A 13,502-nucleotide genomic window follows, 5' to 3' on the forward strand; every position below is an offset into this window, starting at 1 on the left:
CTTTCCTAATCACTATTTAAAATAGATTTTTTTGAACATTTTTCCTATTATTCCCAGAAGATGATGAATTCACCGTATTATTTTAGCCCGCCAGTTCTGAAAAACCCTGTATCTGTGGTCTCATCGATTTGCCACGAGAAAAATGGAGCATTTGAAATTTGTTTCTCTATTTCGTTATTTAGAATTGCGGTAATTTACTCTAAAATTTCGTTTTGTATGGTTTTTGAACTTCCAGAAAATACCGAGTTACGAATATTATCTAGAATTTTTTTTTAATTGGAATCATATTTACTCAAAAAGAGATTAATTCTTTGAAGTTGCCTTTATTTAATGATAATTCACTTTCATCGTGTCCTCCTAAAGCAAGGTTTTGAAAAGATAAAAAAAGTGTAGGTACAATCAATTAATTTTTTGATTATATCGCGATTATGTTTAACTTCAAGATTATGAAACTCAATGTGAATTTTTCTTGCATGGTCAATTTTTTTGTGAATGAGTTCTACTCATCGTCACCTATTACCGGTCTTTTTTTGTACTAGCATTTAAAAAACACCTGTATTAGTCCTATATCATGCTTATACAGTCCCAAAATTGGCGTACAAACTATTTACTACCTTATCGAGGATGCTTAAATGTACATGAAAAAAATGTTTCCGACAAAAAAATCAATTATTTTTATTATAAAAAAATTTAATAAAAATAAAATAATAAAAATAATAAAAAAATCAATTATTTTTTTTATTATTATTATTAACGGTAATACAATGTAAACAAAGATATATTCGTACATCATTACCTTGCAATGTTACCGTAGTTAAAACATTTTTTTCGATTTCCAAAGCTTCTAAATTCTCTATTATGCAGGATTAAATATTAGTAGTGACTAATCTTGTACTTTGTGATATTATGTAGATACGATTATAGCTGTCATGACAATTTCATACATGTATTTCAAAATAATTGACGTGTTAAGTGCCACTTTCAAAGACCGCCAAATCAGCAAATAAGTCCAATAGAATTTTTTTAACATTTGTCTGACATTTACGGTAATCTCCTCTACACCGTAGTGCACCGTTAGTACGCCATTTTTGGGACACCTGCATGTATAATTTAAAAAAATCCTATTCATAATTATTTGTTTATAAAAAATTCTGGAAAATTTTCATATACATACCTACTCGTAATTTAAAGCTTTTTCTAATGACATAATAAAAAAATATATTCCATAAATTATACATATAATTATTGTTTAAACAATATAAATATTTATGTGCCCCAACCAAAATGTTCAAATGATCTATAAAAACAATCATTAAAAAAAAATCTATCAAAATCGTAGCTGTTCTTGAGGATTAAGAAATTTTATAGATTTTTCCGCTTCCTTGAGTCATTAGACTCTCATCGTCGAAAAACATGTTATTCTGTTAGACACAGATGGAATTCTTTATATATTTCGGTGGAATGATATTAAGAAGGAATAACTTATTAGTCATAATTAAAATTTAGAAAAACAATTTTATTTAAGAATTAAATCTATTTTAAAATCAAAATTAAACGGTAATAATTTAATATTAATACATATGCTGTTCCATTGTTGACCTATTCTTTTGGTGTTATAAAATGGTCCAAAACTAATTTACAGAATATAAATATTCAAACTAGAGTTCTCTTTACAAAATTTTGTAGACATCACCCCAAATCTGCTATTGAAAGATTTAATTTACCACGCGAAAATGGTGGTAGGGGTTTTTCAAATCTAGAAATTCTACAACACAATCAAATTGCTTCACTAAAAAATTATTTTCTCAATAGAGCTCGTGATAACACTTCTTTTAATGCTTTGGTTTCAGCGGATAAAGGTTACACACCTTTAAATTTAAGTGATAATATAATTTCAGAAATTGTTGAGCCAAATATACCTGACACTATAGCAAATATAAAACAAAAGTCTTTACATGGGAGATATTTTAAAAAGCTAGAACAGCCAGAAATTAATATTCAAGCTTCTCATGCATGGCTTAAAAAATCAAATATTCATCCTGAGACTGAGGGTTTTATATTTGCAATACAAGATCGTGTTATAAATACAAGAAATTATAAAAAACACATATGCGGTTTACAATCGATCATTGATAAATGTAGGATTTGCGGAACTGAAGGGGAAACAATTGAACACATCATTTCTTCTTGCACCGTTTTGGCTCAAAGCGAATATAAAAAACGTCATGATACATTCGCAAAAATTATACACATGAATTTAGCAGTTAAATTCAATTTATTAAAGGATACACAACCACATTACATTTATAAACCAGAAAGTTTTTTAGAAAATGACAATTACAAATTATATTTTGATCGCACATTTTTAACTGACATTCACATTCAGCATTACAGACCAGACATTATTATTTTAAATAAACAACAAAAGCAAGCATATCTTTTAGATATAGCTGTTCCAAATTCACACAATATAACACAGACATATAATACAAAAATTAATAAATATTTAGAACTCTCCGTTGCTATGAGAAATCTTTGGTGTTTAGAAAAAATTTCGATTTTACCATTTATAATTTCAGCAACAGGAATAGTACCGCAATCTCTTTTTAAAAATTTTAAAATTTTGGACTTAGACAACACATTGGTGGTTGAAATTCAAAAAGGTATATTATTATACTCATATCAGATCGTGAGGAAATTCCTTAACATTGACACAGAACATAAAACACAAAAAAGTCAAAATGTGGAGGCGAGACGCCGGTAATTATGCTGATAAGCACTGCACTATTACTTGACAGTATTATCCGTAATAGTGTATGTACTCCGGCAAAATTGCCGTGCCACCGGGTGGAGGTGGGATAGTATTATTACTGTATGTCTATGGAAGAATATTGCTTATACGAGTGTGAATGCCTAGTTCGCCCAGAAACATACCTGAAATTGCCGGTTTCATTGTAGATTTGCAGCTCTGGTGATAACAAAGTTTATTTTATTACTGACACAATTTCATCATTATACTTTCCAATGGTGAAGACACATTTGCACATTTTTAGTTTCATTTTGTGGTTCATGTAGGATCTAAGTCGTTGATTTACTATTACATACTACCATTTCAATTTATTTTTAATACTTTCGTTTAATTCGTTCACCTAAAAGCAAAGTCGTCACTTAATAATGATACTTTTTTAACGCGATATTTATAACTCGAAATTTTAAGAACAAATTGAGCTTTTCTAATATTTTTCTTCTTTTAACAGCTTATCTTCTGTACTGTGAATATATATTTTTACAATGCGGTTCATCAAAAAAAAATCATTTAAAGGTAAAAGCGCTACAAGTTAATGTACATCTTATTTACACATAATTTTCAGTCGATTCACTGTGGCTTATAAAACTTCTCGTTCTTGACATTCTGAAATTAAAATCAACTAAAATTCTACTTTTACTTTGTTTGTTATTCCAGGTGATAATATCGACTATACAAATTTACTTTCACTTATGCATGCTCGATTTTAAGGATTCTATTAAATTTGCTCCAGTCCTTTCTGGAATATTTTATGTAAATTATAAAAATTGTAAACAACACATAACCAGATATTCTGATTTAGGCCATTTTAAACATTATCACTGTTCTTCTCGATGGTGATATGGCCGAACAGATTCTGCAAGAATTTAAACCTTGGGCTTCGGACAGTGCAGGAAAAGAAATTAATCAAAAAATTCAACAAGATTCTAAATACATTTCAGCTCTCCTCCTATTTAATATGATTTTAACATTTCTGGCGGCATTGTTTCATTTCATTCCAGTGAAAAACGACGATGAAGTTTTTTTCGCCTTTATGTTATTCTCAAAATGGTTTCCCAAATATGGAGTTCTACTGAACTGGTTTTACAGATCAACGTTCTTTGTGTTGGCTTTTGTAATGATAACGCCTATTCATCAATTTATTTATGTGATAGAACAAATCAAGTTTCAAATTTTTTTGTTAGCGTTTTACATGGGAATAGTAACAGATCTGCCTGAACAAAACACAAACAACATAAATGACTGTCACTTGCTTAAGAATAGAGATTATCAACGTAAAGTGGAACAAAGAATCAAATTTTGTATTAAACGTTGTAGTGACCCAGTTTAAAATTTAAAATTTTTAATTCCCGGTACCGCCACGACAGCGCGCCAAATGGGAAGGTATTAGCGGCTAGACTGGGAACTAAGGGATGGGGTTGGTAACGGAGTTGGCAACTCTGTTGAAAAGCGGAAATATAGCGGGGGTTAAACGGGCTCGCGGAATGGTTGAGGGGGTAGGGCACTTTTGTTTAGTTTTTCGAAACGAACAGACCTTGCGAAGAGCGATCCAATATTCCAAAAATCTGTAAGTTACATCTGAACCGATTACACTACCGTTCCGAGTTGATATTTTGTGTCCCCGTGAAGAATCCGGCGTTTTTTTTTTAGTTCACCTGGGTAATTTATCCCACTTTCGTTGCCTTTTTTTTGTGTTTTGTTTTGGGACCAGGACCACGTGGTAAGGGTATGTTGTAGATTTCATTTTGTTGTATGCTGTTGCTGTAAGAAGCGCCCATTCGTTAATTTTAAGCGTTATCTTTCTTCCGGGAGGTTCATTTTTTTAACAATCTGGTAATTTCGCAAATTCGGAGCCGTCGTCCGAACCGCGTGCGTCCATTTTGTTTTTTTTTTCTTGACTAACATTTTCTAACGGCACTCGACCCGCCATTTTCTTTTTGTTTAACATTACCAGCGATTATTGTATTATGTTGTTTACTGATATTTGTGCCATTTAAAATGGTTCTATTTTATCGTTATTTAATTTCACGTTTTGTTCTCTTTTATTTCCTCATTGTTTAATGTTGCGGTTTGTTTTTGCTTATGTTATCCTTGTTTAATGTTGCGCTTTGTTTTGTTGAATTTTCGCATCGATTAAAGTTACGCGTTGTTCGATTGAATTAAACTCAGGTTTTCTTTATGTTGTTGTTAAGCACCGCTAGATTTCGGAAGAGTTAAAGTAAAATGTTGTAAGTGCGCCACTATGGGAGTTAGGTTTCAATCAGGAAGTCGTGGGGTTGTCTAGTAAATTTCTGGGGAGGCCACGGTTAAGTTACGGCCGTTAGCGGAGGCGGACCTAAGCCTTGCTCGATGCGGCTCTGGGATGCTGACGTGAAACCTCCGTCGCGGTTCTAGAGATCTCCCCTCGCGGCCGAGAGTTTGTTACCTCCAGCTCTAAGCTCCCGGCGGCGTACCTTGATCGCGTAGTTCCAAATTAAACATTGTTTTTGCCATTAATCGAATTGTAAAATATGAGTAATACCTGGGATACGGTTTTTTGAAGAGGGTTTTTCATCCGTCCCTGTCTGTAATAACTGCACCATAATTTGTTTACTTGTTTTGCAAGCTTTAACTGTCATTTTGTCTGTCATGTGCCCGTTTTCTGTTATTTTAAATATTGTTGCATTCATCTTGTCGTTTATCTTTGTGATGTACTCAACTAGTTAATTTCTTGTACTTCGTTAAACTTAATTTCTGTCCTTCGTATTCGTTTCAATTTCTTTTCATCAAAGTTATTACAGGCATTTTTAATAAAAGGTATTTTGGCGTCCCTCACATGTGTGTTTTTATTTGCGGCACTCTTCCAACTGGAACCCTCTCCGTTTGCATTCCGAACCTTTTTCCGCCAAAAGAAAATCACAACGTAGGGCTCCTCCGATTCGATGACGATCACGACCACATTTGTTACCGTTTTGCGCAGGTTCAAATATTTGGCGGAAAAAGTTATGTTTTCAAATCATTACAACGTCATGTTGAATTACTACAGTGAGTGTGAACAAATAACATCAATTTCATTTTATAAAATAATTTATTTGTAGCGGGGGAAATTATGGTTTGAGCATACTTCGCAAATGGATACCTCTGTTTTCAATAACCGGAGTATTTTTCTTTATAAGCTGCATATTCTTTTATCTTGTCGTAAGAAAATTGTTTTTAAATAGGCAAATTGTCCAATCTTCATACTTTCAGAGCAAAGTAGACGTGACTGACAGATATTTTCGTCTTGTTCCTATGGGTCTCGTTTCGATTATTTTGTTTTGTGCTACAATATTTTTGGGATAGTCGATAGAAAATGAAGTAAGTAAACATTCTAACGGTGTTTCTTTTTTAAACGTACGACCTGTTGCTAGTCTGATCTATTGTCGCAAATAACTACACAAATAAGATGGTGCAGTTTAAACAAAAGAATTTAAACATATTTATGATAATGGTGTTGAACATCAAAAATCCGTACCAATTAGTATTCACTAAAAATGTTAGGGTGAACTGTAATTTGGGAATTCAGGTAATTCGCAAAACTTTGTTGCTTAAAAAAAGTAAATTTATTTTTACAGATTGTGAAGCTCATTTATTCCTTTCCATGTTTCTTTTTACAATTCAAAACAATTCAAAACATTGTGATATACTTCGTCCAGCGAGAGATTGGGAGATTTAAAATTGTATTAAATTAACCCAACACTACAAAATGCACTAAATTAGAGCATAATTACAGGCCAAAAATGTTATGTACTGCTTGAAGGATATATTTAAAATGTTACGTTAGGTACTACTTTCTCTAGGTAGAATTTAGTGATTTTTATGTAAACCAATCTCTCGCTGGACAAACTATATTATGTTTCATTATCATTACACATCTAGTTATTATAAAATGAAAAAAAAATCACACAACAAATAAAACATGTACATTAATAGTGCTTTAAAAAAGGAGTAATTCACCATTATTTAATTGAAGTATCGGTAATCATAAACAAATGGCGCCTCGATGTCTTGCCTCCATTTTCATAAGAGTATTGTCGCACCACAACAACGAAAGCATAGCATTCAAATTATGAGGTTAAGCAACATCAGGTGTCGCCCATGCTTGGATAATTCAGTACGAATTAATTAATATTTCATCTGTGTTCTCTTTAATAAAAATGTTATAAAGTAGTGAATGTGGTATTTTCCTTATTTTCATGAAATCAAATAAATCTGAACTCCCACTAATCAAGTCAATAGTTGAAATATTCGTTTCCATCCCTCGATAGAAAACTAGAAAAATCCTGTTCGCAAAAATAGCCCAAGCGAAATCCTCCAGAACCACATGATTTGCCGGCCCAGTACGGCAAAAGGTAGGGATTTTAAGTTGTCATCAGTTTTGGTTGGCACGTGTTATCAGGATTCTGTCAAGTACCAATGTCAATTCTGTGTATGGCTTGTTAAAAGTGTTTTTCTCTTTACAATAACGTACAAACTACAAAGAAGCAATATTTAACTAAAATTAGTTAATGGAAATTACGTTTTGAGCGACTTCTTGAATATGGACTGGTGTATCCATTGTACCAAATGTTTCAGGAAAATGCCAAAAAAACAAATTAATTTAATTTAATAAATGCCAGGAAACAAGAGCGATGTTGATTTGAAAATTTAATTGTTTAAGTGTTACCAACACAAAAAAGTCCCTACACCAATTACACAAGTGCTTTAACATTTATTTAATAAATATCCGCAGAAGTCGGCACAATAGTTATTTGTGTATCAAGTCCAAAAAGTGTGTCTTTTTCGTCCAAGTCTGAGTTTTCTGACCGAGGCGCAGCCGAGGCTTTAAAACAGGCGAGGAAAAAAGGCACTTTTTGGCAGAGGTGCACACAACGTTTTTCGTGTTCACTTAGGCAAAAATTTTGAAAAATATGAATCAATTGTAAATTTTGAGGTTATCTTTGACAGATGTCAAGTTAGGTATACGAGTACATATAAACTGAAAGATGTATATATGTATTTAGTTATCCATATACCACTTTTTATGTTATGTATCTCGGGAAACGAACACGAAAATAACTATCTATTATGTTATAAGGAGGCAAAATGAAATATTTCGGACGATTTGCTGGAAATTGCTGGACGAGGCAACTCCGAGTTCAACCAGCGCAGTGAGTCCGAATATGATTTTCGTCCGTGTATCATACATAATTTTTTTGTCGATTGCAATAAAAATACTCGTAAACATTTTCATTCCGTTGTCAAAGTGACGTTTGATTCATAATAATTTAAAAAAAATGCGGGCTGTTAAAACTTCCGTAACATCCCGAGTGTTGCCAGGGTAAGTAATATTGACAACATTACAGATATTGATTGATGAACGTTATTCATTGTTTAACAACATAGCGGACGAAAAATAATGCTTTGATGACGTCTTCGTACAGATATTCAAACCGAAAAGTACTACTTTATGGTACAATCAACTAAATAAAAAAAAAAAAAAATAAATCGATTGTTGTTGATTTATTTATTTTTGTTCGTACCCTACTTTGACTTTATTTTTGTTAAGTTGAAACAAGGAGAAATACAGAAATACAAATTATTATAAATGATTGTAGTCGAAGCAAGCCATGACCATGTTATGAAATTTTTGTCGCCTCACTGTGAACTGTCAATTTTTGTTACTGTCAGTGTAATTTTTTAGGTGAAAAGTTCGGTGATGAGAATTCCATTTATTTTTTTCTAAATTAACTATTGAATCTAAGAATCTTGAGTTGTTTTGCAACCAATTTAAGTCCTGTGTGTGAACGGTGTGTATTAGGCATCCACGATCTTTTTGGGACCGAGTTGGCTATGAACATCTAGTGATTTTGTTGACAGTACCTTGGTGATATGATAACTAAACTCCCTAAAGGAAATTGACACTTTTTGTGTTAGGTTAGGTTGTTTTCAGTTTAGGGTTATATTTTCTGAATAGGTACATTGTTGCCGGATCTCTTAAATCTGGCCTGTCCTTTTTAAATTAAATTAAATCGTTTAATAGAAATGTTTTATCGTAATAAAATTATTTTGGCAATTTTGACTGTTCCTTTGACGGAAATTTAAATTATTATTTATACACTTAATAATAAATCATTTAATTTCTTACAAATATTAAAATAATAAATCTGGCAATGTGGTGGCAAGAAAATGTCGAACAGACACTGACAGGGAAAAAAAATTGCATCCGTTGCATCGCTGAGTCAGTTAGTCCAACAAGAAAAGAAAAAATCATAGCCAACTCGGTCCCAAAAAGATCGCGAATGCCTAATATTCCCTTATTCATAATTTTTTATATAGGGTTATTCACGAGAGGGGTACTTCTAAATTTTTATTTTGCCGCAACCAATAATACCAATGGTAGTAACTACTAAATCAAATGTGTTATTTCTTTTAAATTAGAAATCAAAGTAAGTTGGATAGATTTGTGAGGAATGTCAGATTGGCAGATAACCTGTATTTAATCAAAATTCAACAAATAAATAAACAAATTAATTTAATGTAAAAGGCGTTCGAAGTGTCTACCATCGGCTTCTAAACATCCGCAGCGGCGACAGAATTCTTTCCACACTCCATAAATGGGAGCATGTTGGTCTTTTCGTCGTTATTCTAAAAACAAATTTTTCGAATTCACAAAGATTTTTTGCTTTAACGTCAGAGACCGGACTAAGAGCCATCGCGGATTCAGTTATAATTATTTTAAAAATTTGAAATCAAGGTATTGTTGGAATGTGTATAATGGGTTGCGGCAAAAAGAAGTTCAGAAATACCCCTCTCTTGAATAACCCTGTATGGACTGGCAACCATAAATTGTACATTCAGTTTTTACACCAACTGTCGACTACAATCATTTATAATGACCCTGTAGAATCAATATCCCCAAACCACAGTGATACTTAAAGTAGTAGACTTGTGTGCAATATCAAATAGAATAATAAATACATAACACGTTAAATGCGACTGATGTGACTATTTCCTTCGAAAAATTTAAGCCAATCAAAAAGCTCGAATATTTGAATTTTAGCCAATAGCGATCGAATTATAACGATAATACTGCACTAGTGCAATTATCGATAATTTGCACCAGTGCCAAATTTTCGCGTATTCCTAATTAAAAAATTATTTGGTATTAATTTTATATTTTAAAAAGAATTACGTTTATTTGTATTTACTTATCATGTAAATTTTTCTCAGGAAATAGTCTGCCAAAATATCCTCTCGTGCATGTCAAATTGTCGATACTTTGACATGGACTCGGGATATTACTAGTGAATAGGGCCCGGATTTTAGGCAATTAAAAAGTCGGAAATAGGTGCCTAAAATAGTCCCTTAAACTACTGCAAATAGTCCCTTAAAAACTGAAAATAAGCCATACTAGGTCCTTAAAGTTGTGGTTAATTAAATTAAAAAATGTGTTTTTAAAGTTTTAAGTAGGTACACACAACAAGATATTTACTAATTATTTTTTATTAATTAATATACAATACTACAAGTTTGTTAGTTATTTACATTGTTACGTATTTACATTGCATACAAGATATTGCTCTAAATTTTCTACTTTAAAACATTGTCGGTTATCCACCAAAATGGACTTATATTTTGAAAAACTTCTTTCTACCTCGCAAGAGGTAATGGGCGCAAATTTGTAATAAATTTCTTCCATTTTGGTGTCATGTTCCGGCACATCTTCACCTCTAAAAATTCTTGCCAATTCTAGAAGAAATTTGTATCCAGGATTTTTTTCAGTAACATCTTCAAGTTTTTTTAATGCTACTGCTGCTACAGGGCCTGGAGATTTTTTTAGGGAGGTAAATACGTTTTCAACAATTTTGATTGAATCGGTTAAAGGTAACCCATTTTTTTCCAATTGAGTAATACTTTCGCAGATTATTTTAAAATTACTGCGAACATAAATTAATTGGTTTTTTATTCCGGGTTTCTTCATTATAGACTGTGCTTTTTGAATAGCAACAGCAGAACTTCCATCAAAGGACATGACAACCTGTGAGTAGTTAAAAACAGTTTAACAATCAATTAATTTGCTTATCTTTTATATACTTACTTCTTTAATGGAATCAAAGTGTTCGCTGTAAAACATAGCAGCCTGAAGCCATGTTCCCCATCGTGTTAAAATTGGCTGTGGAGGCAGTGGCATTTCTTTTAGTTTTTCTTTGTACATTTCAACTCTCAAAGGTGCCTTAACGAAAATTTTTTTCACGTTCGAAATTAAATTATCCACATCTTCATATTGATAGCGAATTTTTTCAGCCACTAGATTTAAAGCATGCGCTAAGCATGTGACATGCACAATTTTTGGATAAAACACCTTAAGGTGTCTACCAGATTTTATCATATATGGTGCTCCATCCGTTACAAACAAAAGAAACTTTTCAGCAACAACTCTGGTACTCCACAAGATTTCTACGCATAGAAATTTTAAATCAAAATAAATTTAAAAAAGTGAAAAACCCTTACCTAAAGATTGATTTACGAATCTAGCTATTGTCTCATGATTTGTTCTTTCTAATTGTTTAGACGCCAAAAGATAAGATTTTCCAGGTTCATCTTCTGAAAGTTTCCCAACCAGACAATTCGCCACATATCGCCCAAGTGCATCTGTTGTTTCGTCAACTGAAACCCATATGTTAAAAGGATCCAGCTCATTCCGAATGCGGTCAATAGTCTAAAAGTGAAAATAATTTTAAATTAAATATTAAAAGATAGTATGTTCATACATCTTTGTAGCATTTTGGTAAATAATTTTTCCGTAAAGTAGACTCATCCGGAATTTTTCTACCACAATATTTTGTCAGAAAATTCTGAAACGCAGGATTTTGTAGTTTGTGCCATGGTATATTGGCAGCTAAAAAGACGTTACAAAGTTCCATATTGAATGTACTATTTGCCGATTCCTCCAAGTTCTGTGTCAGCAACGTTTGCCGAAGCGGTGTCATAATGTTCTCTTTATGGATGGCCGTTTGCTCATGCTGTTGCAAGTGACATTTTTTTTCGCATATAAACTACAAAAAATAAAATTTTCAAATAAGTAAAAAATATAAAATGACATATTTTTAATTATGCTTAACTTACCAGTTTACCACAAGCTTTACAAAACATTTCTCGGGTTGATTTTATTTCATATAAATCTTTCTTGCTTGTCCACTGTAATATTTTTTCGCGTAAACTAATTTTTTGTTTCGGCATTATGTTCACTTTAAACAGGTTCACAAGAAACACGACCACTGCACGGAGATAAAGTAAACGAGAAATGACAAATTTGTAATGCTTATATTTACGTCTCCCACCAAATTTCAGAGGAGATGGTTAATTTTATATTTCTTAAATTTTTAGAAAATGACACCCTTAAGGTTTCTCTTATTGTTTCACTTCGGGATTTTAATTTTCGTTTTTATGGCAAGGACCATTTTATAAACGTTAAAGCTTCTAACAATACCTAAGTATCAGAAAACATTAGACCGCGTATACCTGCACCCCTTCGAACAGAGGCAAACAGATAAACTCTGTAATTTATGCCAGTCCAGTCTAATGGTTTGTGGTACTTAGGTATTGTCGGAGTATTTACCGCTGACATCATGGTCCCAACCGTAAAAGCGAAAAAGTAATTCCTGTATTGTACTGCACTTTGTACATTTCAGTAATTACATCTCCTTAAATTTTAAAATCATAAAGCATTGTAAATTTTATTGAGGTACCACTTTTACATTTTCAATACCGTAAACTTCCCAGAATTCGAAAATTGGGAAAAAACCGCAAAAATGAAATTGATTTTTGGTCATTTTAGGCATGTTCAGGCAGTTAAAAGGTAAAATAGGTATTTAAAGGGCATTTTAGGCCGAATAGGCAGAATCAAATATGGCTCTAATTACTCTAATTAAGCCAGAAATCATTTATAGACAAGTTTCATACATGTGCCTTAAAAAATAAAAATAGTCCATTTTGCCTAAAATCCGGGCCCTACTAGTGAATATTAAGCAAAAGTTCTGTTTATCTGGGAGAATAGATATCCATTAAATTCACCGAAGTGTAGAGCCACGTAAGTCACAGCCCAAATTTTTAGGTAATTTTCTACATTTGACATTTACTTATTTACGTTTTATGATATTCCTAGCGACATTATAGTATTTTACAGTAGAAGTCCGTGAGGATAGCCTTTACTCCCGAGCCAGAGATTTTGTGAGACGAGCTCGCAGAGCGAGTCGAATAATACTGGCGAGGCTGTAAAGGCCCTAACGGACGTGTATTGTACAATAGTTTTTGTAATATCTCTATGATTCGTTCAAAATTATCTTTTTGAAATACATTTTTTTCACCGCCATCGAAAAAACCGAATGATTAATAAGTGTGCGGAGGACGTCGTCATGTCAACCGCTGTTTGTGAAAAAAAATTGTTTCAATGTTGTTTGTCAGATTTGTTCAACGCTTAACTTTCCGTTGAAAATAAGTGAATGAAATCAATAAAAAATCGCAATCAAGATATTCCCGATGCCTGGAAGTGAGGTCATCGTTATTGCCTGCAAAATCGCACTTGTGTTAGTGAAGCATCAACTTCAATCTTGTCTCCATTTGCTGCTGTTTGTCAGATTTGTTCAACACTTAACTTTCCGTTGCAAATAAACGACTGAAATCAATAAAAAATCGC

At 32.5% G+C, this 13,502-nt stretch overlaps 2 protein-coding genes across 2 annotated transcripts in view; both read right to left on the reverse strand.

Annotated features, from left to right (window-relative positions):
- The window catches only part of LOC138125606 (uncharacterized), a 196,000-nt gene that overhangs the window by 17,842 nt on the left and 164,656 nt on the right, over positions 1-13,502 (reverse strand). The gene's annotated exons all lie outside the window — the stretch shown is intronic.
- The window catches only part of LOC138125603 (uncharacterized), a 63,411-nt gene continuing 60,202 nt past the window's right edge, over positions 10,294-13,502 (reverse strand). The window contains exons 2-6 of the mRNA XM_069041035.1: positions 11,933-12,820; positions 11,578-11,862; positions 11,318-11,525; positions 10,905-11,263; positions 10,294-10,844 (exon numbers count right to left, since the gene is read on the reverse strand). Coding sequence (XP_068897136.1) covers positions 10,356-10,844; positions 10,905-11,263; positions 11,318-11,525; positions 11,578-11,862; positions 11,933-12,046 — 1,455 coding nt within the window. The 5' untranslated portion in view covers positions 12,047-12,820 and the 3' untranslated portion in view covers positions 10,294-10,355. The remainder of the gene's footprint in view (positions 10,845-10,904; positions 11,264-11,317; positions 11,526-11,577; positions 11,863-11,932; positions 12,821-13,502) is intronic.

Source organism: Tenebrio molitor, chromosome 3, assembly GCF_963966145.1.
Source record: "Tenebrio molitor chromosome 3, icTenMoli1.1, whole genome shotgun sequence".
Classification (NCBI taxonomy): domain Eukaryota; kingdom Metazoa; phylum Arthropoda; class Insecta; order Coleoptera; family Tenebrionidae; genus Tenebrio; species Tenebrio molitor.